At 47.4% G+C, this 26,275-nt stretch overlaps 2 protein-coding genes and 1 long non-coding RNA gene across 9 annotated transcripts; 2 read left to right on the top strand and 1 right to left on the bottom strand.

The window, feature by feature from the left end:
• Nucleotides 1-536: 536 nt before the first annotated feature.
• Nucleotides 537-7,430, top strand: c18h16orf89 (chromosome 18 C16orf89 homolog). 2 transcript variants are annotated; one of them, XM_086185244.1, is made up of 10 exons: nucleotides 537-555; nucleotides 646-909; nucleotides 1,619-1,771; nucleotides 3,018-3,168; nucleotides 3,737-3,854; nucleotides 4,104-4,266; nucleotides 4,339-4,443; nucleotides 4,692-4,781; nucleotides 5,679-5,792; nucleotides 6,747-7,430. In XM_086185244.1, exons 2-9 carry the CDS (start codon nucleotides 729-731, stop codon nucleotides 5,780-5,782), a joined length of 1,065 nt encoding a protein of 354 aa, XP_086041370.1. In that variant the 5' UTR covers nucleotides 537-555; nucleotides 646-728; the 3' UTR covers nucleotides 5,783-5,792; nucleotides 6,747-7,430. The 2 variants fall into 2 exon arrangements, with proteins under 2 accessions (XP_086041370.1, XP_086041369.1); XM_086185243.1 differs by having other exon boundaries at nucleotides 543-909.
• Nucleotides 7,189-22,270, bottom strand: ift70 (intraflagellar transport 70). 6 transcript variants are annotated; one of them, XM_086185226.1, is made up of 21 exons: nucleotides 22,005-22,270; nucleotides 21,313-21,378; nucleotides 20,762-20,971; nucleotides 20,250-20,306; nucleotides 19,822-19,957; nucleotides 19,105-19,209; nucleotides 18,860-19,015; nucleotides 15,606-15,655; nucleotides 14,662-14,814; nucleotides 12,866-12,931; nucleotides 12,675-12,728; nucleotides 12,300-12,365; nucleotides 11,844-11,920; nucleotides 11,003-11,210; nucleotides 10,847-10,894; nucleotides 9,932-10,003; nucleotides 9,664-9,767; nucleotides 9,448-9,526; nucleotides 8,578-8,707; nucleotides 7,816-7,986; nucleotides 7,189-7,609 (listed from the first exon to the last, which is right to left on the bottom strand). In XM_086185226.1, exons 1-20 carry the CDS (start codon nucleotides 22,050-22,052, stop codon nucleotides 7,850-7,852), a joined length of 2,022 nt encoding a protein of 673 aa, XP_086041352.1. In that variant the 5' UTR covers nucleotides 22,053-22,270; the 3' UTR covers nucleotides 7,189-7,609; nucleotides 7,816-7,849. The 6 variants fall into 6 exon arrangements, with proteins under 6 accessions (XP_086041352.1, XP_086041351.1, XP_086041350.1 ...); XM_086185225.1 differs by having other exon boundaries at nucleotides 7,190-7,523; XM_086185224.1 differs by having other exon boundaries at nucleotides 7,190-7,986.
• LOC147244523 (uncharacterized) lies at nucleotides 21,646-26,275 on the top strand. The gene is made up of 3 exons (XR_015110071.1): nucleotides 21,646-22,514; nucleotides 25,804-25,869; nucleotides 25,973-26,275. It is a non-coding gene; the product is annotated as an uncharacterized LOC147244523 (long non-coding RNA).

Here is a 26,275-nt window from a genome sequence, read left to right on the forward strand (position 1 = left end):
GTGTATACACATGTATAAACGTGTACATGCGTGTAAACGTGTGTATACATGTGTATATGTGTGTACATGTGTATGTGTAAACATGTGTGTACATGTATGTGTGTAAACGTGTGTACATGTACATGCGTGTAAAGGAGTGTACATGTGTATGCGTGTAAAGGTGTGTACATGTGTGGAAACATGTGTGTACATGTATACATGTGTATGTATGTAAAGGTGTGTACATGTACATGCGTGTAAACGAGTGTACATGTGTATATGTGTGTACATGTGTATGCGTGTAAACGAGTGTACATGTGTATATGTGTGTACATGTGTATGTGTGTAAACGAGTGTACATGTGTATATGTGTGTACATGTGTATGTGTGTAAACGAGTGTACATGTGTATATGTGTGTACATGTGTATGTGTGTAAACATGTGTTCATGTGTATTCACGTGTATGTGTTTAACATAACATCAGGGTTGACGTCTGTCAGGCCTCGCGCGTCCTCTGCTATCAGACTGGTTCTGCTGGCCCTCCAGCAGCTGAGTTAGGATTAACATGATATCTTGGTGATCGTTTATTTTATTGATTATTGATCATTGCCGCCTCTGTCCACGACGTGTTAATACTCTTATTTCCGCCTCTGATTTTCATAACAGACGTCACGTGGTTTTCCTCGCGTGTCGGAGGACGCACAGCCCGGCCTACCCGAGCAACCGTCCCGGAGCACCAGGCCGCGGACATGCGGACATCGAGGCTCCTGCTGGCCGCCGCGCTCGCGCTGGTCGCCGCGGGGTCCGGCGGCTCGCAGGCGGAAGTGATCGACGACATCCTGGGCAGCCTCTCCCGGGGAGCGTCGTTCCTGGAGCTGCAGCACGAGCACATCAACCTGGACGGTGTGGTCGGATTCCTGATGCTGCAGGGTAGGTGGCCCGCAGCCTGCGTGGACACATCTGCACGTCATTTGTTCTGATTTGGTGGAGGAAAAGACAACACTCAGAGGGTAAAATACTCAGTAGTAAGTAAAAGTGCTGCAGTCTTGAAGTATCAGCAGTGAAAATCCTGATGATTCACCTGTCACACGGTTGTCAGATCGTTACTGGAGCGCTAGCTGCTCATCAGCACTGTCTGTGAAAATGCAGTTTTCTAGCGATGGCAAATACAGGTACTCCAAAAAGTAACTGTAACTCTACCTAAGAGCAGTACTTGGCTGCAGCACCGGCCTGTCACATCCTCCTCCTGGCCAGGACGTCTTCTCTGAGACAAAGAGAAGTTTGGAACAGCAGAGATGGGACTTCTTGTTTAAAGGGCCCATGTGTAGGATTCAGAGCTTTAGCAGGCAGGTCTTTTCCACTTCAGGGGCCCTTGTTTCATGTTTGTACCACCGCAGGTTCATCAGGGAAAGAAAACGTCCGAAATCTACACACTTGATATTTTTACATGACATTGTAACAGTAATGTTTTCTGGGGGGGCGTGGTGGAGCAGTGGTCATCACCGTGACCCCCCAGCAAGAAGGTTGACCAGTTCTTAACCAGCTGTTGTCTGAGTGGTGAAGTTCAGCCAACGACCCACTGACACAGATGTGATCATTCATGATGGCGCTCAAACTCCTTTCCACTGTGATTTTTCAGCTGAATTGAAGGAGGCGGTCCGGACGTGGCCTCACTCCGACCCGGTAAGCTGGGCTCAGAGGACCTCAGCCGTGGCTCTGGTCAGACATCTGGACCGCAGCTTTGAGAAGGCCGTCGCCGCCCTGCAGCAGAACGACCCCAAATATTACCAAGGTGAGACTTCATGTCCCAGAAAGCCTTTGGGTTGATCAGAACCTGTTCGTTGGCATAAACTCATTCGAATCATCTGTGTTGTGTTCAACCAGAAGAATGAAGAACAGAACAGAACAAAAGAGGTACCATCAAATGAACGGGCCAAAGCTAGCATGTATTCACAGAAACTATGACTGCAGTATAAAACTCCTGATGCAGCAGAACAGTCGGACGTCATGTCGAAGCACGTGAACAGGAACACCCCCCCAACTGCTTGGAGACGGACTTCCTTATTTCTATGAACGTGGGGGCCGGAAATGTTTCTTCAGCTTGAGTTGATATGAAGTTGGACTCTGCTCCTCCCCCTCACTTCTCCCTTCAGTTACAAGTTCTTTTGAGTTTCACTAACAAACTCTAGAGTCATTTGAAAATGTTTCCATCCTGCATTTAGTGGCGGCCCGGTGGAGCGGTGGTCCTCACCGTGGCCCCCATCAAGAAGGTTGTGGGTGGAGCCCCGGCTGCAGCACGGGGTCTTTCTGGGTGAGTCTCCATGTTCTCCCTGTTCCTGCTGGGTTCTCTCTGGTACTCCAGCTTCCTCCACAGTCCAAAGACATCAAGAGGGACCAGGTTAATCCAGACTCTAAATTGACCGTAGGCGTGGCTGGGAGAGCCAATGGTTGTCTGTCTCTATGTGTTGGCCCTGCCATGGACTGGTGACCTGTCCAGGGGGAAGGCTGCTGGGATAGGCTCCACCCCCACCACCCTCAACAGGAGAAGAGGGGGAACATGGAGGGATGGATGGAGGGATGAAGGATGGAGGGATGATGGATCCTCCATTTAAGCATATTCACTACATTTGTAGATTTCTTAAAAATCGCCAACTTTTATGCGACACTTCAAAATGTCACAGTTAGCGCCAAACTAACCCCTAGCAGAGCTAAACAGAGAGGATGCTAGCTTCCTGTCACTTACCGCCATGGACTCACGAGATTCAGAATCGGACGAATACGACTCAGAACAGCCTCCAGCTGCGCTGTAGCTACATCCTGGTACTCCGTGTTCTCTCTTCTGTCTACTACTACTACTACTACTACTACTACTGTCTACTGCTACTTTTGCCCCCTTGTGGACAAGAGTATTGAGTGATGTTCAAACAGCCAATGGTAGAGCCTCAATGAGAGGGGAACGCTTCATTTACAGGACTTGTGTTGAGATCAGGTCAGGTCTGAGATCATTTTTATCACGTGTGTTACTTCCCTTTATCCAGAGTTTGAGCCGCTCCTGTCCTGGAGGTTCTGGCAGATTCCCCAGGAGTGGAGCTCCACAGACGCCAGCCTGGTCTACCCGTCCACCATGACTACCGAGTGCTACGATGAGCAGCTCAGCGACAAGTGTTTGACACTACTGCTGGGAACCTGGTAAGAACACACCATGCCTGCTCTCGCTGAGAGGTCAGGTTCAGCTGTTTGTCCACACCTGAACTTTGACCTGTGGGTGGCACTCCAGCACAGTTAGAGAATCACTGAAGTCATGAGTCTGAGGATCAGGAAGGGAAACACACAATTTTAGAGAAAGTCTCTTACTGAGCTAGCTGATGCTAACACTTCCCACCCACTACCAGCCACTGGGCTAAGCTAACTAGCATCCTGGACCTGAGCTCGCTGATGCTAACACTTCCCACCCAACTACCAGTCAATGTGCTAATCTAACATCCGTCTCTGGGATGATGGAAAATAAGAGACTTTAATGAAAGTTTGCCTGAGTGACCGAAGTTTTCGTCTTTAGAGGAACTCAAATGTCTCCGAACTTCATATTTCCTGTTTGCGTCTTCTCAGAGGTGATTTTCTTGTGTCTGTCTGTTGGATGACAGAGTGTATTGGAAGGACACATGTTGAGTTTCTAGAAAAGTGACAGAACAAGTATCAGAATAATAATTCAGAGATGAGTATAAACATTTGATTCTCACTTGTGTGTTTGTCTGTGCAGGAAAATGAAGGGGACGCCGTGCATCGTCACCAAACCCTGCCGGGACACCATGACCCGTTTCGGCTGTCCTCACTACTCTCTGTCCCACCAGCTGCTCTACTTCATGATCGGAAAGATGGTGAGTAGCACTGGAGAACCTCCACAGAAGATGTAGAACCACAGAGAAACCTAAAATCTGTTCCTGTTGACCATCTGAGGTCACTTCCTGCCTTGCGTCTACATGGAAACAAAAAGGGTAGAAGAAGAACAGCAACATGTCTGTTGCAGTTCACCATCAACACGTCTGCAAGGGTCCATCTGTTGTTGAACTCTTGACATGTTTCCAACCTCCATCAGCTCTTTGATTGAAGTTCCTGGTTGTGTTCAGAGAGGCTGCTCCAACCTGCTGAAAGGCGACATGCGACCGTCACGCAGCAACATGACGGAGCGCAGCTACCAGAAGATCTTCTGCTCCAACATGATGAAGACCAACCAAGACATCATTGGAGACGGCCTGACCGAGCAGACGGTGGACATCTTCATTGAAAACAGTGAGTCCTGCCCAGCAGCGCGCCTGTTGGCCTCAGAGCTGGTGGACTGACCTTTGACCCGTCTGTTGACAGTCCTGATCTGTGGCTTGGCCGGTTTCTCTGACTTCTACAAAGCTGACTGGCTGCAGCACATCCTGAGACTACAGGATGACGAGGTCGGCTGCTTCGGCAGAGACAGTGAGTGCAGCAGTTCCCTGGAAACACAGATACTAGTTCCTGCACATTTATGTGACTGATGGACTTCAGTTAGATAGGAAATATAGATGTGTTGAATAAATAAATCTACTCAGCTAACAAGTAACTAATCCACTGAGTTTAAAATGTAACATGGTCAGAGCTAACTAGCTGAACCATGAGTCTCTTCAGACTCGCCGTCCGCTGACGGAGTGATGAAGAGTTTTGTTCCGTGGCGTTTGTGTCCTCAGAGAGCATCGCGTCTCAGATCATCGGAGACGAGCTGCTGGAGCAGCTGCAGCCTCACAGCAGAGTCAAGAGGCGGGAGAAGATTCTACCAGGTGGGCCACATGTTCTAAAATAGTCTAGAGGTCTTCGTGATCGTTCCTCCAAGTGCACTTAAACACGAGGCTGACCTTTGACATCTGCCCGGAGCCATGAATGAGCTCAGATCAGCTGTTCTCAGGCCTTCCCCCAGTTGGTGTCCAAACCCAGTTCCATGTTTGTTACATCTGAGCTGAACGTGGCAGATCCGCATCCTGCAGTCATCATCTGCGTGGGCGGCGTCTCCCTATCTCGAAATTTCTGTTTGAATGGATCAAAATTAATTGAGATATATTTCATATCCGTGTGCCACTGCTGCTCATTCTGATGTCACTTCCTGTCCCTCTGCGGCATGACTGTAACCCTCTTCAACCTCCTCCACTTCTGAACTTCTTTCAAGCTGCAAACAAATTGTCCAAATTCCCCACAAGACCCGCCCCTCTGGAGGCCACGTCTCTTAGATGGTGATGATGTGAAGGTGATGAAGAAACTGCTGGCACAGTCGTAGGTGCATGAGAAGCAGAGCGTCACTGCTCTAGAGCGTCCATTGAGACATTCTTGTGGGCAGATTTGAACCTCTGGCTGCTATGTTGTCAAGAGGCCCGACTCGCCACCATCGTATCCATCCCTCCTAGACATGACATATGTCCCTTCTGAAGAAGCCCCGCTGGCCATACATAACAACCTGCTTACATACCGACCCTCCTTCACCGAAGGACAGTGAGAAACCACAGTGTCCTCACATCTGTTCAGGTCCGGGTCAAACCAGCTGAGTGTGAAAACACCCTTTCAGTGTGGAACCACGTTTAGAAACTAAACACCGTCGCAGCGAGGTCATGTGCACTACGAGGTCTCTGAGTATTTGGGGGATTTTTCCACCCTTCATCTGAACCCATTTCTGTTGTTCCTATCAGATGGCTGCTCCAGTCACATGACGGCTGTGGCGGTTGGCGCTCTGGGAGGATACCTGAACTATTACCTGGCGGAGCAGGACATAACCAAGAGGCCACTGTCGTGATGGAACGGAGGTGCGGCGGGAGGGTGATGATGCATTCAGAGGTCTTTAGCCACGTTAGGCAGTGACAAAGTCATGTGTTTGATTGTTGACGAGTGATGACATCCCAGTTATTAATGCCACTCACGTGAGGTCACCTCATTCGGTGTCCTCCTCGTAGCTGGACCGAGGTTCGGTGGACGGTGCAACACCTGCTAGCTTGGAGCAGTTAGCTGCCATCAATAGACAAGAAACTGAACTTCAAGATATTTAACCTAATTTAACGGCTGTTTGCGAGGCGTCATGGAGCCCAGATGTTCTAGAGGAAGGGAATTTTCCATTGATCAGAATGCTACGCTAGCTAGCTTTAGCTTGAGTCACTGAGTGAAGAACAGTGACTTTATGTTCTACTGCATCTAAATGCTACGATGGAATATTTATGTGTGGAACCTCAAACCGAACGACCATTCATGCGTTTCAGCTCTTCGCTGGTCTGTGGATGACGTACTGACTTAGTGCTCCAGACATTTATGTCAGTTAATGAAAACCCCATAAATTTGATCACTGAGGACACTTGTGGCCAGTGCGGCCCACTGCTGTCGCAGCATCAAGCCATAGCCCCATCAGGTTGAGGCTCCAGGTTTTACGACTGTCAGGCTGAATGGTGTGTGCCTCAGTGGGTCACAGACTATAGGCTGGTCTACCTTTGGTTAAAGAGAGGAGCTGGGGGGCGTCCAAGTCCCAGCTTTGTCATCTAAGAATGAGTGATTCAAATAAAATTATCAGCAGCTTGAGAAGACGGAACAGTTCTGATGTTTTGTCAAAGACATTCATGTACCGTGCTGCAGATTCATTTGCTGAAGTTCATGTGACTTTAAAGGACCAATTCACAACAGGAGTTCTCTAGTGACACGTTAGGAATCACAGGTAGAATGCTAACCAGCTAGCTCCAGTTCCTCCAGTCAAGTAATGCCACTTTTTACCTCAGGAGGAGATGGTGGCTCACTGTTACATCCAGTCTGTCCTGAGTCCAACATGAGCAAGAAGAAGTAGCACCATCTAGAGGCGGTTGGATGCAGCACAGGAACTCCAGCCAGGTTTGAACCTGGATCCAAGAAGGACCAAAGCCACAAAGAGAAAGGCTCAACCCTCCCTCATCCCTCACTAGATATTTTCTCCTAATTATTTAATCTTCTCTCATAGAATGTCTCTGTTGGAGGCTACGTAACTGGCGCTAATGCTACGCTAGCGGTTGACGATCAGCTGCTTTTCTTCTTCTTCACATGGTTAAGAGGATGTGAGGTAAAGTAACAAGTAGCATAACTCTTCTTCTTCCACTGAGAAATAATTCATGTAATGTGTCAATTTATTTATAACACTTCTTTAGATGAAACAGTTCCTCTGTCAAAACAGAGGAGGAAACCAACATCAGTTTAAAGTATATGTGACTTATATTCTCATGAGCTATTTAAGACATTATTCTCAATAAAACTGTGATGGCAAGTTTGTTTTTTCTCTAAAAAATAAACAGTTTTTATTTGCTGCTTATGTATATAAAGCCAGACAAGGCCAAAGAGGTTGTATGCATGAACCATGAATGTATGTGGAGGAACCTGTACAACAGCATATTCTTGTGTGGTTCATCTTCATTAATAAAAGGTCTTGGTCCTCGTGAGGGTGTAGAGTCTCTACTCCTGTCACCGTATCCCGCTTCTTCCTGCCGTACCGTCGCTGCTGAACATGCTAACCTTAGCAGTCCGATTAGCTGTCAGGAGCCAGGCAGGCGAGAAAAGGGAGTAGGTGGAGTCAAAGGCATCAGCACGCATCAGAAGTTGTGTGTAATAATTCATACTGCCAGAAGATGGAGACAAAGGTGCAGCACTTTCAAAACTAAATGTAGGTGAGGGGTGGTGGTGTGTGTGTGTGTGTTTTCATAACAGAGAGAAGGATCAAGTCCAAGACTGACCAAAGGAGGTCAGGATCAGAAACATCAAGTGCTGACTAAAAGAACCTATTGCCTGGATTCCACTTGAGGTTCCTTCAATTGGATGACAAACCTGTGGTTGCAGTCAGCAAACGTCACTGATGACATCACTTATTCCAGCCAATGACCTCAAGGAAGAGGGCCTTGAGTAGCCGGGCCTCGTAGGTGACTGTGTTCTTGCCGATATGAATGCGGATCTCCTCCAGAGGCTGCTCGATGATGGCTGGCACCTCCCTCCCGTACCCTGCAGGCGAGTCCAAAAACCAGGCAAGTTAGTGAGGCGTGCAGGCTGGACTACAGTCACTGTCAATCACATCGAGAGTTCCAGCACTGAAGCATCGTCTGAATGATCCATGCCTACCATCTAATTACAACTCCTGGGCTTCAGTGCTAGCATAGATGAGCACAACCAGGTGGCACATTCAGTTGAACCAGCACACTCGTTTACACATGAACGAGTCAAGAGGCTAAGAACCACAAGAGTTCTAGTGAGTTCTGTTCTTCAGTCCAAGTGTTGGTGGATCCCTGATCCTCCGTCTGGATCAAGGAGACCTGGATTCTACCAGACCACCAGGAGAGTTGGTGACCAGACGTTTGTGGACAGTTTAGCTGCTGTTAGCATCAGTCTCTGTTAGCTTCAAGCTAAACATACGTGGCTGGATCTTCCTGCATCCTGGAGTCACTAAGAAGTGATGGAGGAGGCAGAAACACCTGAGTGAGCTGAGTACTCCTGGTAGTGAGTACTTGGAAGTCAATTACACTTAATGCTGTTCTTTTTGAGTGTGTGTGTGTGTGTGTGTGTGTGTGTGTGTGTGTGTGTGTGTGTGAGACTTACGCTCGCAGTGCTCCAGAAATTGAATACACTCCTGAACGACGGCGTCCGGCAGCATGACCATTTGTTTGGACATGTTCTCCACAAGTGAAAGGAAACAGCGCTTGGCGTAGAACCATGTGTCTGTCCCCAGCTACACACACACACACACACACACACACACACACACACACACACTGTTCAACAAATTCAGAGTTGGTGCTTGTCATAGATTTGCTCACGTCCTTGGAGGCATCAAGCTCGGCTGATGTTCATGGGGAAGAACACACCAGTGAGCCTCGCCTTCATCACCGTGAACACACACACTGACGTTCATTTGGACAGAATCCCAAACACACACTCCTGCAGCCAGAGGCACACACCAGAGCACCAAACAGATTCCAAACCTATTTTTACCCTTTTAGAAATAACTCTTTTAATTTGGAAGGTAGTTTTGTAAGGTCTCTGTGTCTCAGCTCAAACTACTTTCCCACTGGACACAGACGGAGACACAGAGTTGATGGAAAGTTCGCTCCTTTGACGCTGACGTGGTTCTGGAGTTTCATTCAAACATGTTTAAATGTTTCTAGTTGTATCTCATTAAAGTTCAACCCTCTCCAATAGTTTTTCCTAAGAACACACAGCAGTTCAGACGAGCAGGTGCAGCAGGTGAGAAGATGATGGCATGTGAAGCATCACCTGATGTGCCAATCAAATCTATTCCTCCACAGCTTTTGCTTTCATCATCTGCATCGCTTGGGCCTCCAAACACGTTGAAATCTGCTGTTCTGTCACTTCTAACCTGTGATTTGTTGCTATGCGTGTGATGTCACCTGTTGTGACATTGCAACAACCTCGTTAAAGGCGCCAGCCCTTCACAGTGACATGTCCAACCTTCTTGTTGTAAGGCTCCAGACTCTTGATGACACGAGAGATGCCGAACTCGTAGTTTCCCTTGGCACAATACAGAGTTCTGATGGAAAAAATGAACAGAACCAGTGAGCTCTTAATATTTCATCAGATTTAGTTGGTTCTGATACATAAAACCCTGCTGGGTAATTGGCCCTATGTCAGTTTTCCCTGCAGGATCATTAAGAGGCAGCGACTCACCCGATGACCAGGTTGACGATACAGAGGTGGAAGACCTTCTTGTCAGGGTCGTCATAGGAGATCTGCTCCTCCTCTTTTTCAATTTTCCTCATCAGCTCCTCTGCCTGGAGGTGCAGGACAAGAGGAAGAAGATCCAGAGTGATGAGACGATTGGGTACTAACGTGAGAGTAGCCTGTTATTGGTGATCAGCTCAACTGGTCTATGCTTTACTGTATCGTACATAAAAAGGGTCGATGGTTAATACGAAGAAGGTGAAGACAACTGTACCTCTTCATTCTGGCTGGTCATGATGTACGACACACACAGGTTGGCCAAGACGACGGCGCTGACATTCAAGATCTAAAGTAAACACACATTTACTCTTCATCAGCTGGTTTCAGCACCGCTACAGGTCCCAACCTGGGCTCTTTCCTCCACTTCAATATCAAACTTATCATCGACAGGATTTGTTGACAATTAGAACAGAAGCTAAGAAATTACTATTCATCAGACATCAAAGGTCATCAGGGGAAACACAAGAAGCCTGAAACTTAGTGGTGGTGACCTTGAGGTCATGTGACCCTGGTGTAGTTCCTTCCTAGGCTAACGTTAGCTTAGCACTGCTAACCGTAGCATCCAGGCTTCCAGCATCATCAGAGGGTTCATTAGTGAAGATGATCTTGATGACCTGAACCTGGAAGATCATCAACTTCTGTTCACCAGAGCTGATTTACTGGTTCAATCACCACAATCACATGGAGCGATCCTATTGGCTGCTGGGAGGAACAAGGAGATGACCACTTCCTGCTGGACTACAAACACACCTCATCCCTCTAACCTGTATTGCTCTATTGCACTCAGGTGTGTTTGACTTCTGCCTACTTCCAGTCATGACTGTGTGGTTTCCGTGGAAACACATATTGATGTGTTAAAGCACACAGTCTGTTAACATTTGGCAGAAGCAGGAAACACAGAATTAAGAACCAAAACATTTCCAACCATAACCTGCTCTGACAGCTGGTGAGGCCCAAGACCTTCACCTGTGTTCAAAAATGTTGTTTTCAGAGATGCCCCCCCCCCCCCCACACACACACACACACACACACACTGCAAACAAACAAATCAGCCAGTCAAGGAACTCATCAAACCAGGTGTCATGCTCAGAGGCAAAGACGCTGCAGAGCGGCTAGGTCAGGTTTTTACCGAGGGTTTGCACCTGCAGGGACACTCCTGAATGTTACACTGCTCCACCTGGACACAGGGACAAACTTCAAGTTCTGATCTCTCTCACCTGCTGATCAACACCTTTGTGTTAAAGTGTCCTCATGGCCACCACCATCTGTCCCCCTGAACACTCACAGTATTGTAGTGCTTCTTGACGATGGGCTCGTAGAAGCCAATAGCCTCCTTGTACTTGTTCTGCATGAAGAGCACGTGAGCCACGTTCAGCTTCCATGTATCGTCCTCGTTGCAGACGTCCACTGATTTACGGAAAATCTTCTCCACCATATGGAAGTTCTCCCTGTTCCAGTAAATCTTGGCCTGGGCCATCAGAACCACGATGTACCTGAGATGAGACGGTGGGAGAGCAGATGGTGATGTGAATGGTAAAGAAAGTAGGAGATAATCTGATGGTGATCTTGGCATGAACTTTCACCAGAGTTCTCATTCTGTCAGTCAGCAACCAAAGCTGGTGAACTGGGGCTCAGGTGCGAAGGGGGCGCACGCACCCGAACGTGGCAAGAACCTTTTCCATGTTCAGGTGTATCTGAACTTCTCCGAGTAAGAAAGTATTTATAATTCAACATCTGGATAAGAGTTGAAGCAGCAGGATGTAAAACATCACAAATAGCAACATCAGGGTTGGCCTCATGAGATATGTGATATATTTAGGCCTCGCTGGTTCAGATGGCCTCCAAAATTCACTTTGGCAGTAAAATCAGCTTTTGGCATGAGAACTGAGGGGAAACTATGGATCCCCACCTTGCTGGATCCAGGTCTCATATGATCTCATAAGAGCACATTCAGTGGAACATTACATGCATGTTAGGTAGCGATAAGTACACGCTTCCAAGAGCTTCATGTAAAAACTTCAGACAAGAGTCTTGGTAAAACTCTAAAATGTGTGTGTGTATATGTTTCTGTGTGGGTGTGTGTATTTGTGTATATGTGTGTGTGTGGGCATGCGTGTCACGCTCACTTCTCCTGCATCAGGTCGTAGTCCTGCAGTGCTTTCTTCTGTGTCTCATCGTCCCGAGCCACCCTGGCTTCCTCCACCTTTGAGACAGGAGTTTTAAGAATTACACCTCAGTCAGAATCAAGCCTTTGTCACTGTTTCTTCCTCGACTCCTCGGCCAGGGAGGCGATGTGATCTCCCTCTTTGGTCTATGAACAGCTTCACTCAAAAGCTGAGGATGGATTTGTGTGAAAGTTGGGAGGATGATGGGACTGGGTCAAGGCAGCCAGATCTGGTTATAAAGGGTGGGGATGTGCTCTCCCTGACGGTGTCACAATGGGAACACATCCCAGCTTTCATTTAAAGGTAAACAGATGCAAACATAATCTCTTCTTCTCTGTTAGTGAGAGGGACACTGCCCTTCAGACTTGGACCACGAAAGAAGAAAGAAAAGCAAAGTTGGAAAAGGCAGCCACCAACCTGCTTGGCCAGCTTACGTAGCTGTTCGATCAGTTTTCCATTCATCTCCTCAAACTTCCTGAATGCCTGCAACAAAAACAGGAAAGGCAAAATAAAAATATGCATACATGAAAAAGTACAGCTGCGCAACAAGATAAATATCAACCATAAAGTCTCAGTGCCAGGGGCTGGACACAACAGGTGAAGAGCTTTCAGCACTGTGACTACATTCGTCCAAGTGTCTCATTAGTAATGCCAGTTTACAAAGGAACAGTCAACATGCAATGTTCTCCAGACACCTTCCCTCAAGAGATGCAATTTAAAGATAAACAGGCAGAGCTACTACAGATGCACCAGAATGCTTGAATTGTGAAGAATCCTCTAACAATACTCTACCTCCTCTGGAGCCGTCTGGCAGGTCAACAAGGCATCAAGAAACTCGTAGAGGTACTGGAGACGAAAACACATTGGGAACCTGTTATGTTTCAACTTTCCAAAACTTAAAGACAAAATCATCTGTGCAGGCTGGACCTTTGGTGTGTGTGTGTGTGTGTGTGTGTGTGTGTGTGTGTGTGTGTAAAACGTACAGGAGACAGGAACTTGTAGGTGAGGTGGGCGTTCTCTGCCAGGACGTCTGCCGCTAGGTCAAAATACTGGTAGAGGGAGAGTGTGATCAGTGGATCCAACAGTGACATTAATACTGTTTTAATGAAACAGCCCCCCCTCGCCCCACCCCCACCCCAGCAGTTCTCTGGGTGGGTTTTACTAAAACCACATGACTCCAGAAACGTATAAACACTGTTCCTCCCCACAAAGCCCCTCGCTGGTTAACAATATGGTGGAAAATATGGACAGTCCCCGTTGTGTCCTCTCTATGATGGCCCCCTGAATAATGGCTAATCCTCTATCTGATGCCAAGCAGGACAAGAAAATGTCATTAAAGCCGGACGACCCAGGACGCAGCGTTCAAGTCTCCACATGATGACGAGGACACAACACTGGCTGAAGATTCTGACTCAGCAAATGACAAGATTCTTATTTGGAAATCATCAGATTACAGTTCGGCGTTTAATACTATAATTCCGGACAGACTCATCACAAAACCGGACACCCTCGGCCTCCCCCCTCTAACATGTGCCTGGATCAGAGACTTTCTCACGGACCAACCCCAGACTGTGAGACTTGGCCCCCACCTCTCCTCCACCCGCACGCTGAGCATCGGCTCCCCACAGGGCTGTGTGCTGAGCCCCCTCCTGTACTGCCTCTACACCCACGACTGCAGCCGGGCTCACAGCGGCAACCTCATCGTGAAGTTTGCCGATGACACGACAGTGGTCGGGCCCATCTCCAGGGGTGACGAGGCTGCCTACAGGGAGGAAGTCCTGAAGCTGACAGCCTGGTCTTCAGAGAACAACCTCGCTCTCAACACCAAGAAGACCAGAGAGATCATCATTGACTTCAGGAGGCACTGCACTGACCCAGCCCCCCTTTTCATCAATGGCGAGCAAGTGGAGAGGGTCCATACTTTCAGCAATCACCAAGAAGGCTCAGCAGCGGTTACACTTCCTGAGAGTTCTCAGGAAGCACAAACTCAACACCAACCCGCTGCTGACCTTTTACCGCTCATCCATCGAGGCCCTGCTGACATACTGTATCACGGTGTGGTACGGCAGCTGCACTGCTGCAGACAGGGAGAGGCTGCAGAGGGTGGTGAAGACAGCTCAGAGGATCATTGGCTGCCCTCTCCCCTCCCTGACGGACATCTACACCTCACGCTGCCTCAGCAGAGCCAACAACGCCCTCAAAGACAGTTCACACCCTGCTTCTGACCTGTTCCACCTTCTGCCCTCTGGAAGGCGTTACAGAAGTATTAAAACAAGGACAAATAGATACAAGAACAGCTTCTTTCCAAAAGCCATCACCACCCTTAACTCACATAAGCAGTAAATTCAACCGACTCACTGTCTGTGCAAATTCCCCATCACATTAAACCGACTCTCTGTGTAAAATCCCTCTGTATGTAGAATACACTGTGAAATACATACCGTACCTCATTATCATGTCGTATATGTATATATGTGTACTGTACATACCTTTTATATATATATAATTATTTTTTTTTAATCTTCTATATTTTTCATATTGTAAATTATTTATTTCCTTATTTTTTTATTTATTCTCTCATTCTTTTCCTTTTATTCTTGCACTGAAAATGGTTCTGGCTCTAATCTCATTATACTTGTATAATGACAATAAAAGGCATTCAATTCAATTCAATTCAAAATCTCAGCTGAGTTGGTGTTCATGCATTTGCCCCTAGAACTGATGAAGTGTATCATAAAGCATGGTAGAAGGCTCATGTGTCCCTGCAGAGGCTGTGTACCTCATGCTTGCAGTAGAGGAGCAGCAGGTTTCCGAAGGTGGCGGGGGGGAAGGAGGGCTGCTGCAGCAGGAAGGCGAGCTTCTCGAAGCCCTCCGACGGCTTTGTGTCCATGTTGACCAGAGCCTGGTTGTGAAGCGTCACCGGATCCAGCTCCTGACCAAACACAGCATCAAATCCACTATGAATCACGCTTCAGTCGTCAAACATTCCTACACAACAGGACATGTTTAGCCCTCAATTTAGCCTCACAGACAGAAGCACTCCCTGACAAGGTCTGGGCACACGCAAGGCTCAACTTAAGTGAGACCTTTATTGCCTCTGTGTGTCTCTGTGGGACAGATCTGTTTCTTTCTCTTCCCTTTTAATCCTTTTTAATAGCTACCTGTAGCACTGGCAGTGTGCAGGTGGGGGTTAGTGCTGGGGACTGAGATGATTGAAATGGAAGCGATCAGCTTTATCAACAGCGGTTTACCAAATAGTTCAGTGAAGCTGTGACCCATCCCGCATCCACCAACTTCAGACCTGACGCTAAACTCAGAATTCTAACAGGTTTAAGGAAGCTGCACTCAAATGTTCTTTATCACCACATCTCAGTTCATGAAAAATACAAAACTCCTTTCCATCAAAAGAAATTCATGTCAACTTTTGTAAATGTTAATATTTTTGGTCATGACTACCTAACGTTCACTGGACAAGATTATATTGTTGGTAGTGTAATTAGAACTGGCAGCTGATAATCAAGAAGTGTTCATGGGTACATTCACATTCAGACATAATCTTAATCTGGTTCTGGTGAACCTGGTTCTGGTGAACCTGGTTCTGGTGAACCTGGTTCTGGTGAACCTGGTTCTGGTGAACCTGGTTCTGGCCTGTTTGAAGGTGTGACACAAACATGTTCAGTAGGAGGTTTCAATCTCAGCTGAGAGAGAGGCGATGGTCGTTACCTCCTCTGATCTGGGTGGCATGTCAGTCAAAGCCTCCTGAGCTCCTTTTACTGCACAGATAAAACCAGACATGAAGAAGTCCATCAATCAGAAGTCTAACCTCCTTGATCCGAGCAGAGCCGTGAGAATGTGATGGAGAAATTCAGTGATCAATACCATGTTACTCATTCTGATACTAGAACTGAAAGAAAATGGAACAGTCTCAGACGTACTTTAAAGGACGGCCAGGCTCCCAGGTTTCTATGTACTTTTTGTTTTAATCCCTGAATCCGTCACGATGTCTCGATGCAAATCAATAAACTATGATGTTCAAAAAAGAAAGCATCAAAATCTCTAATACATAAGGAATGCAGGGCCAAATTTACCTCCACCCAGTCTAAACCCACTACCAGCTAGATTGGTTGGCCCGTTCAGCTGCCAATCAACAGCCGAAACCAGACTGCACCAGATTGGGCAGTTTAGCTGTCCGTCAACAGGCTGAGACCAGGAAGCCCAAAGCGGGTATGAGGGCCTTGTTGGATCGGTGTTGGGCGAGCAGCATCCAGGAGGACGAGCAGCAGATGAGAGGAGAAGGATGAAAGGCTCGGTGCAGTCCAGGGACTCTTGGGTTCATTTGCTCGCTGGAGGAGTCGTAAAGAAGCTAAAGGCTGAGCTACGGACGCACAAGTAGCAGCCTCTCTGTTGGACAGGCAAGAAACCCGTTTACCGACTTTGCTGGCGAGCTATAGAGGCTACATTAGTGGTAACTTGTTGTCAATATAGGTTGTGAGCTTGAACAACACACTATTTAACGGCTGCTGATCTATGTAGTGACATCATTTACCAGGGAGGGCGAGTATCAGAGTATGATTCAAAAAAACAATTTAGACAGATTTATGCCAAATTGTTTGTATATCATGTTTCTTTTGTAAAATTAAAAATACGTACAAAAAGAAAAAAAAGATCCTTTAAAATACAGTTACCAAAAAAATTAAAGAAATCACGTTAAGAGATCTGAAATTGTCATGACTCAAATATGGAGGATGCGTCATCACCAAAATTGTTTTTCTTTGTTAGTAGGATTCAAAATGTTGTGGAATTTTGATAAAATTTGGTAGCATCACAGGGATGAGGTATATATGTAGTCCAACAGGGAGTTAGCATGTCAAGCATGAGGTGTGTTTGTAGTCCAACAGGATGAAGGAAAGCCACCTTCAACTGAATCTCTCTAAGACTGAACTTATGGTCTTTCCAGGTTGTCCATCTGTTCAGCCTCAGGTCACTGTCCAACTTGACTCGAGCCTACTTGCGCCCACAAACTCAGCCAGAAACCTGGGTGTCATGATTGATGACCAGCTGACCTTTAAGGTTCATGTGGCCTCAGTTTCTCGGTCTTGCCGTTACGCCCTCTACAACATCAGGAAGATCAGACCCTTCCTGACCCAACAGACCACACAGATTCTGGTTCAGGCTCTTGTCATCTCACACATTGACTACTGCAACTCTCTTCTGGCAGGCCTCCCTGCAGGCTCATTCAAGCCTCTGCAGATGATCCAGAATGAAGTAGCACGTCTGGTCTTCAACCAGCCCAAAAGGGCTCATGTCACCCCGCTGCTGGTTTCTCTTCACTGGCTTCCAGTGGCAGCCAGGATCAAATTCAAGGCACTTCTCTTGGCTCACAAAACAATCCCAAGAACGGCTCCAGCCTACCTGGAATCCCTGATCCAGGTCTACTCTCCTTCTCGCCCACTACGCTCTGCAGGCGAAAGACGCCTGGTGCTTCCAGCCCAGCGCTGCTCCAAATCTCTAGCCAGACTCTTCTCTTCTGTTGTTCCCAAATGGTGGAACCAACTACCGAACTCTGTGCGTTCTGCTGAGTCCCTTTCTACTTTTAAGAGACAATTGAAGACTCAATTGTTCAGAGAGCACCGAGGCACTGAACCTGACTCTTCTCCTCTTTGGGGTAGAATCAGTCAGAGGGTCCCAGACCCAGCACTCAGTGACTATGTAGCACTAACTGGGTTGTGTGATGTTGTATGTTTGTCAAAAAAAAAAAAGGGGGGGGAGGGGGGCAACACTTCTTCTGCCACTAGATGGCAGTACCTGTGACCAAATCACAACTGAAGCACCTTTGCGCTTCCTATGGGTTTTTCCTTAATTAAGTCTGAATTCTTGCTTGTGTTGTACGTCGCTTTGGACAAAAGCATCTGCTAAATGAAACTGTAGAATTGTAGAATTGTAGGAAGCCAGCATGCCAAGCATGAGGTGTGTTTGTAGGAGTTTAACCACAAACCCACTGATTGGGAGAAGAGGGATCCAGATGTTCAACAACTAGAACTTTCAAGTTTTACAGCTGGTTCTTGTGTCTCTTCAGATCTAATTTTGGGACTAACCCAGACCAGATCATCGCACCTTGCTGGGAGAATACCCTCTACATATTAAGTAGAATTAAAAATGATCAAAGCTGCAAATCAACTTGAAAATGCTGAATAGAATTCAAAATGAAAAAAACAACAAAAAATCTAAATAAGATGTAAACAGAGTTTAAGATCAATATTTGAGGGATTCACTGTGGGCGAACTTGAGTATGTATTTTGTTGTTAGTAATTCACAGGTTTAAGATGCTTCAGTAGACAGTTGATACAGTTAGACAAAAGGGAAGAGGTGAGTCAGCATCAAACCGAAGACTGGGCGATTCCCATGGTGTCCCCCAGCCTCCTGTCCATCACAGGTCAGGCATGTCTGATGTCAGATTCCACCTTCCTGCTCGTCTTGTGTGAAAAGGACTTTTCAAAGCTTTGGCCTGAATTTGTATGAGAGACTGAGGAAAGGTGGGAGGACGCAGCTGCTTGAGAAGATTAAAGGAATAAGTCTTTTCAGTTCAGCTGACTGAAGAGTCAAGTGATCAGCAGAATCATAACCTCTCAAACACACTGTAGCATCAATTTCACGTGGAAAAAACAAGTGACTGAACTCAAGACGGGTTGGAGTTTAGGCAGGCATCACACAAAGCTGCTGCTACCGATTACTGGCAGAGACTTGTCGTACGTGGAGGTGTCAAATTACCATGTTCACAGGGTTTTGTATTTACATCAATACTGTTTAAAAACAGCGACAATACATACCCGAGCCGACTACGGGGTCATGTGACCTAGAAGTGAACACCGAGCTATCCTTCCCCACGGCCAATCACGGCCAGGCCTTCAAGTGTTTAGTGTGTGTTGGTTTCTCTGCATGTCTATAGTGTTTTTCTCAGGTGTATGTGTCTCACCGACCCCAGCAACCCTGACGGACATTCTTACAGTTCTTCAGCTGGTATTCGATGGCAGCTTTGAGGTTGAATGCTTCGATCAGGGCGCTCTGATGCAGCACCAGCGTGTTGCCCACACTGTGGACGTCAATGCCCTCTGTCTTCATCCCGACACTCAGCTCTGTCACAGAAATCCACGTGTGTCAAAACACCATTGAATAGTTGGCTGCAGTGTGTGAGTGTGGTGAACAGCTGATGAGCGCGGGGCACCTGGATGCTCCCTGATGCCTCGCTCGATGATCTCGCCAATGTATTTCAGGGCCTGGGCGTAGTTCTTGGTGCTGTAGTGACACAGAGCCACGTTGTAGGACAAAGCTGAGAAGACACCAAAGACATCAATATCAACTTCCATCTTTACTACGCATCATTTATCAAAGGCTATAGTTTCAGTGCTGCGTTCTCCCGAGGAGTGTGTTGGATCCGGGGAGAACGATAAGGCAATCCTGTAGATTCACGCAAAGCTTGATATTGTGATATTGCAGGGTTCTACAGTGACACACTGACCCAGCAGCTGCGTCACAGCGGTCAGTTATGGAGGCGGGTGAGCATCTTGTGGCTGGACTAGCAAAGGGGCCGTGCTCCCCTGTCAGTGTGGTTGAAATGTTGTCGTAGAAATCCTCTTGTCACAGAGACTAAATCCCTACACAGCGTTTTCATCTGGCAGGGCAGCGGAGAGCCGCGGTGAAGTGCTGACGCTCCGTGCACACACACACTCATCATTTTGAACTCTGACTTCTGCATAAAGTTCACATTTGCTTTTTATGTCATCACAGCTGCCGACTGTGTTAGCGATCAACAGCAGTGATCAACATTCACAATGTTATGGTGCTGAGGAATGAACTGGATCAACTAAAAAAGAGCAGAAACCCGAGGCATCAGTACTCAGACAGTATCTCCACTGCACATTCAGGAGTGTGGATCCGATACCCGGCACGTATCCCAGCAGCTGCATGGCAGACGAGAACTTCTTGCAAGCCTCCTCAAACTTCCCATCCTGGTAAAGCAGACAACCGGCGTTGTGGATGTAATCCGGGTCGTCCTGAGGCAGCTGCTCCAGCAGCGACTACACACACACATAAATACACACACAATTGTGAGGTTTGTTCTTGATGTGACATTCTTTAATCAATCAATAAATCAATCAACACTGTAAATAAGCAAAACGGCGGCTGTGATATCGGTCCTTGTCAATCTCATGCTGCAGCGTGATGGTGTTGCACTGCTGCAACACCAGTGAAGGTGCGTCCTCACTTTCAAAACATGTCTTCCTGTCTACGTTTCTGAAAGAGGTCGTATCAAGACAGACACACAGGAAAGAAATTATAGAATGACAAATCATGAGTCTGGCTTGTCACCTTGGAAGCGGAGTAATTTTCCTCACAGTATTTGATGCACGCTTGTAACTTGACCATCTGTGCCAGAAAGAGAGAGAGAGAGACGGAGAGAGACAGAAAGAGGGACAATGGAGGGGGACAAACAGAGGGGGGGGGGTGATGATAAACCTGAAGGTAAAACAGGGACATGAGCTGGCAGATCAACAGACACTTCTCAGACTCCACAGCTCTCGTCCAACGTTCATGTGTGAAAAATGAGCAGTGAAATCAAATCAAAATTTACTGGCATATATTTACTTGAAATCAACGACAACCTTCATGGTTTGATACACAAAATAAACATCATCAAGTGATGAAATAAATAAAGTCATCAGAGTACATTAGTCGATATTACGGCGTGAATTAGAGCATGAGGGATTGTTCCATCTTAACTGGACCGTGTACTGCCGACTCTATCACTCAGGTATTTAAGAGGCACATTTCCAGGAGATGCTTTCGGGCAGTATTTATTTTCCAGAGACATGGAGACGTACCTTGATGTGGCTGACGGGGTTATCCAGGACGAAGGAGGCCTTGGTGGCCTCGGGGTAAGTTCCAGCTTTGTACAGGGACTGGGCGTAGTACACCTTGTACTCCTCCACCTCTGGATGCAGCTGTGTGAGCTGCTCGTAGCACTCGGCAGCACTGGAGAAGTCCTGGATGTGATAGTAGCAGAAGGCCAGCAAAGACAGCGCTGCCCTGGACTGGTACAGAACCAGAACCAGGAGACATAGTCAGTTCAACTGAATAACATCCCACACAACAGCTGAGAATATTTACACTGTATTTGTGTCTGCATTGATCACAAAATTATTAACAATAAGTCAACAAATCATTATCCCAATGAATATGAATATTTTCACTGTTAATGATTCAAGAAATTGACAGATAATTGTGAAGGTTTCTGTTCTTTTTTCACAGTAAATCAACAGGTCAATCAAGTCACTGTTATGTGGATGTTCAGACAAAATGGTTGGCTTCAAAACGGCCATGAACATCACGTCATTTCATTGCAGGACAGTCGCACGTTCGTCAAGACACTGACCTTCGTGTGTTTCTGAAGCTGGCTGTTCAAGATGAGGATGGCTTCGACGTACTGGCACTCTTTAATCTGCAGACAGATGAGAATCGACGGAGAAATGAGGACAGGGTTGGCGTTCTGAAACATTTCTGTCTCCCAATCTCCGGCCTTTACTTTTCAACTGCATTGCGCATCATTTCTCACAGTAAGGCAGCAAATTCATGTTAACATCACTGACAAGAAGTTTAGTTCAACAATGAAAAATAAAATTATCATTTTACACCCACAAGATGGGTATATATTTCCAGGGGTTACGGCAGCAAAGCAGCGCCACGTGATGCATAATTAATACCAGAACACATTCAGCATGAAGTCACCAGACAAATAACTTAAGAGTACAAAATAAATACTAGGAAATATACAATGAGAGGAAGTGTAAACTCTACGAAAAACTCAAATACGTCCCCAATAAGCACACGTAGAGATCGTGTGGAAGTGAACTAGTTCGCGGTGGTGGTTGGTGGGTGAAACACACGGATCTTAAATAACTAAATTGTTGAGCTGCGTCCTGTTTGAGGCTTTGTCCTCAAACTTGATGCACCGCAATCGAGGCAACAAGATTTGGCTTAAGCTGGTCCGCGGCGTCGGGACGCCGTCGTGCGGCCGCTAGCTAGGAAGCTAACGCGAAGCTAATAGCAGCGTTTCAAAGTTCTCACCAGTTTGTAGATTGTGGCCGTGAACTCTCCGTCCTTTATCGTCGTCATCGTTTCCAGTGAGTATTTAACAGCCACAAACTAACTGAAAAAAATCTCGGACTTTCCGAACTCTTACAAGTTGCATTAGGCTAACAGGCTAACAAGCTAGCAGCAGTGCAGAGGAAGCTTCTGGTTACCTAGCAACAGGACGGTCCGGCCATAGAAATGTTGACGGACGTGTGACGTGTTTGGACAGTTGAGCATCAAGCTCCTCCCCAAACCTGTTTCACACCCAAATGTCCCAAAATAATAACGGAGCTGTGGGATGGGCCAGTTACTAATAACGAAGATGATGATGATGATGATGATGATGATGATGATGATTGTGATGTTTAATCCACCAACCACCACCGCTAACTAGTTCACCTTGGCCCCCATCAAGAAGGTTGTGGGTGGAGCAGTGGTCCTCCCTGTGGCCCCCAGCAAGAAGGTTGTGGGTGGAGCCCCGGCTGCAGCACGGGGTCTTTCTGGGTGAGTCTCCATGTTCTCCCTGTTCCTGCTGGGTTCTCTCTGGTACTCCAGCTTCCTCCACAGTCCAAAGACATCAAGAGGGACCAGGTTGATCCAGACTCTAAATTGACCGTAGGCGTGGCTGGGAGAGCCAATGGTTGTCTGTCTCTATGTGTTGGCCCTGCCATGGACTGGTGACCTGTCCAGGGGGAAGGCTGCTGGGATAGGCTCCACCCCCACCACCCTCAACAGGAGGAGAGGGGGAACATGGAGGGATGGATGGATGGAGGGATGGATGATGGATGGGTGGATGGATGGAGGGGTGGATGGATGGATGATGGATGGATGGATGGATGGAGGGGTGGATGGATGATGGATGGATGGAGGGGTGGATGGATGATGGATGGATGGAGGGGTGGATGGGTGATGGATGGATGGAGGGGTGGATGGATGGATGATGGATGGATGGAGGGGTGGATGGATGGAGGGATGGATGATGGAGAGGTGGATGGATGATGGATGGAGGGGTGGATGGATGATGGATGGGTGGATGGATGGGTGGATGGATGATGGATGCATGATGAAGGGGTGGATGGATGATGGATGCATGACGGATGGGTGGATGGATGATGGATGGATGATGGATGCATGATGGATGGGTGGATGGATGATGGATGCATGATGGATGCATGATGAAGGGGTGGATGGATGATGGATGCATGATGGATGCATGATGGATGGGTGGATGGATGATGGATGCATGATGGATGCATGATGGAGGGGTGGATGGATGATGGATGGATGATGGATGGATGGATGCATGATGGATGGGTGGATGGATGCATGATGGAGGGGTGGATGGATGATGGATGCATGATGGATGCATGATGGATGGGTGGATGGATGATGGATGCATGATGGATGCATGATGGAGGGGTGGATGGATGATGGATGGATGATGGATGGATGGATGCATGATGGATGGGTGGATGGATGCATGATGGAGGGGTGGATGGATGATGGATGCATGATGGAGGGGTGGGTGGATGATGGATGCATGATGGAGGGGTGGATGGATGATGGATGCATGATGGATGCATGATGGAGGGGTGGATGGATGATGGATGCATGATGGAGGGGTGGATGGATGATGGATGCATGATGGATGCATGATGGAGGGGTGGATGGATGATGGATGCATGATGGATGCATGATGGAGGGGTGGATGGATGATGGATGCATGATGGAGGGGTGGATGGATGATGGATGCATGATGGAGGGGTGGATGGATGCATGCTGGAGGGGTGGATGGATGATGGATGGATGATGGATGCATGATGGAGGGGTGGATGGATGATGGATGCATGATGGAGGGGTGGATGGATGATGGATGCATGATGGAGGGGTGGATGGATGATGGATGCATGATGGATGCATGATGGAGGGGTGGATGGATGATGGATGGATGATGGATGCATGATGGAGGGGTGGATGGATGATGGATGCATGATGGAGGGGTGGATGGATGATGGATGCATGATGGAGGGGTGGATGGATGCATGCTGGAGGGGTGGATGGATGATGGATGCATGATGGAGGGGTGGATGGATGATGGATGGATGATGGATGCATGATGGAGGGGTGGATGGATGATGGATGCATGATGGAGGGGTGGATGGATGATGGATGGATGATGGATGCATGATGGAGGGGTGGATGGATGATGGATGCATGATGGATGCATGATGGAGGGGTGGATGGATGATGGATGGATGATGGATGCATGATGGAGGGGTGGATGGATGATGGATGCATGATGGAGGGGTGGATGGATGATGGATGCATGATGGAGGGGTGGATGGATGCATGCTGGAGGGGTGGATGGATGATGGATGCATGATGGAGGGGTGGATGGATGATGGATGGATGATGGATGCATGATGGAGGGGTGGATGGATGATGGATGCATGATGGAGGGGTGGATGGATGATGGATGGATGATGGATGCATGATGGAGGGGTGGATGGATGATGGATGGATGATGGATGCATGATGGAGGGGTGGATGGATGATGGATGGATGATGGATGCATGATGGAGGGGTGGATGGATGATGGATGCATGATGGAGGGGTGGATGGATGATGGATGGATGATGGATGCATGATGGAGGGGTGGATGGAGGGGTGGATGGATGATGGATGCATGATGGATGCATGATGGAGGGGTGGATGGATTAATAAGGAATTGAATAAATTAAAGCGTGGTTGGGCAGAAATCCACGATGCTGAGCCAAGCCTGGTGAATTCTTGATGCAGTCACAGACCTGATATGAAATGAGATTCACAGTTGGATGGGGTTAAGATTGAAAGAGATCAGATTTTTAGGGGTGATGATCGATGATAAGATGAGCTGGAAATCACAAATTAAAGATGTACAAACCAAAATCTGTAGATGCATCGCAGTATTGAACAAAGCAAACCAGGCACTGGCTCATAAATCCCTCCACATTCTATATAAAACCCCAGTTCTCCCATTCCTCAGCTACTGGGCAGAAGTCTGGTCATCGTTGCTCAAGCACCCACTGCTAACGCCTCAAGTGGGACGCGTCACCCACGGGGAGGAGACAAACTCAAGATTCTTACGGTCAAAACTCATCAAACTCAGTTGTGGAATTTTGGACAGCAGAAGGGAAGGGTGTCATCATGAAGAGGAAAATTTGATTTCAGAGCAATGAAGGCGAGCACAACAACAACAAAAAGCCTTCAGAATTGTGGGGTCGAGCTGAGGAACAGTTTGGAGGGGACGCTCGGGGAACGTCCAACGTCCGTGTTTAAAAGAGAGTTTTTCAAGGCACAGAGTAGAAGATGAAGTTTGAAAGTCACTGGGTGTTCAGTAATTATTCCTTTATGCATTGATTTATTTCATTTCCATTCTGTTTGTTTCCGTCTGTTGTTGTTTCATCGTCCAGGTGTCTTTGTGTCGTACTGGAGGCAGGTGTGTGGGTGCGGTGGATGTGCATCATTTTATTGTTCCGTGCTCGCAGCAGGCCAGAGAGAACGTAGCGCGTTGTTGGGACCAGTGATGTTGAGGGAATCCTTTGGGGGGGCTGATCCCTTGTACTTCCTCCCCTCCTTGTCAGACGTGAATGATCTATGTTCTGTTTTAGGGTTGTTCTTTTTTGTGGTTATGTCTGCCTTGTAATTTAATTATTTTATTTATGTATTTGCTTTTTTCTTTCCTGCTCTCTTCATTTTTGGTCTTTTCATTCGTGCATAGTAATCTTATTTTTTCGTGTTCATCTTGTGACAGACACGTATCACCGACCGGCCAGGACGTCGTCCACATCTGCTCCTCTGTCCTCTTGGAGACTGGCAGGTCATGAACTGACCAAGAAAGAGTCGGAACCTCAGCACTCACTTATACGCGTCCGTAAGGTCATGGAAGGGTGTATTTTGATCTGATGGGGTTCGTTTTATAGGAGGTGAACCATACGTGGTGCAGTATCCCCCCCAGCTCTGCAGCAGAACACGCACGTCCCGTCTCCGTTTACTGTGTGGTGGCTCTTTGACAGTCACAGCAGAACCAGATGGTCAGCGTCCCTGCTCATCAGGCCAAATCCAGCCAGTCCCTCTACGGTCTGGACCCGACGCTTTGAGGCTCTACCAGAGTTTGTTATTCTCACTCTGTGTGTTCCCATAGCAACCTGCAGCTGGACAACACTCACACTGAATAACATCATTTTTTTTGTGACACACTCTAGAACGTTCATATTCTGCATGAA

This window comes from Aulostomus chinensis, chromosome 18 (genome assembly GCF_037954235.1).
Source record: "Aulostomus chinensis isolate RoL2024-O1b breed Wild chromosome 18, RoL_Achi_v1.0, whole genome shotgun sequence".
NCBI classification, from domain to species: Eukaryota; Metazoa; Chordata; class Actinopteri; order Syngnathiformes; family Aulostomidae; genus Aulostomus; species Aulostomus chinensis.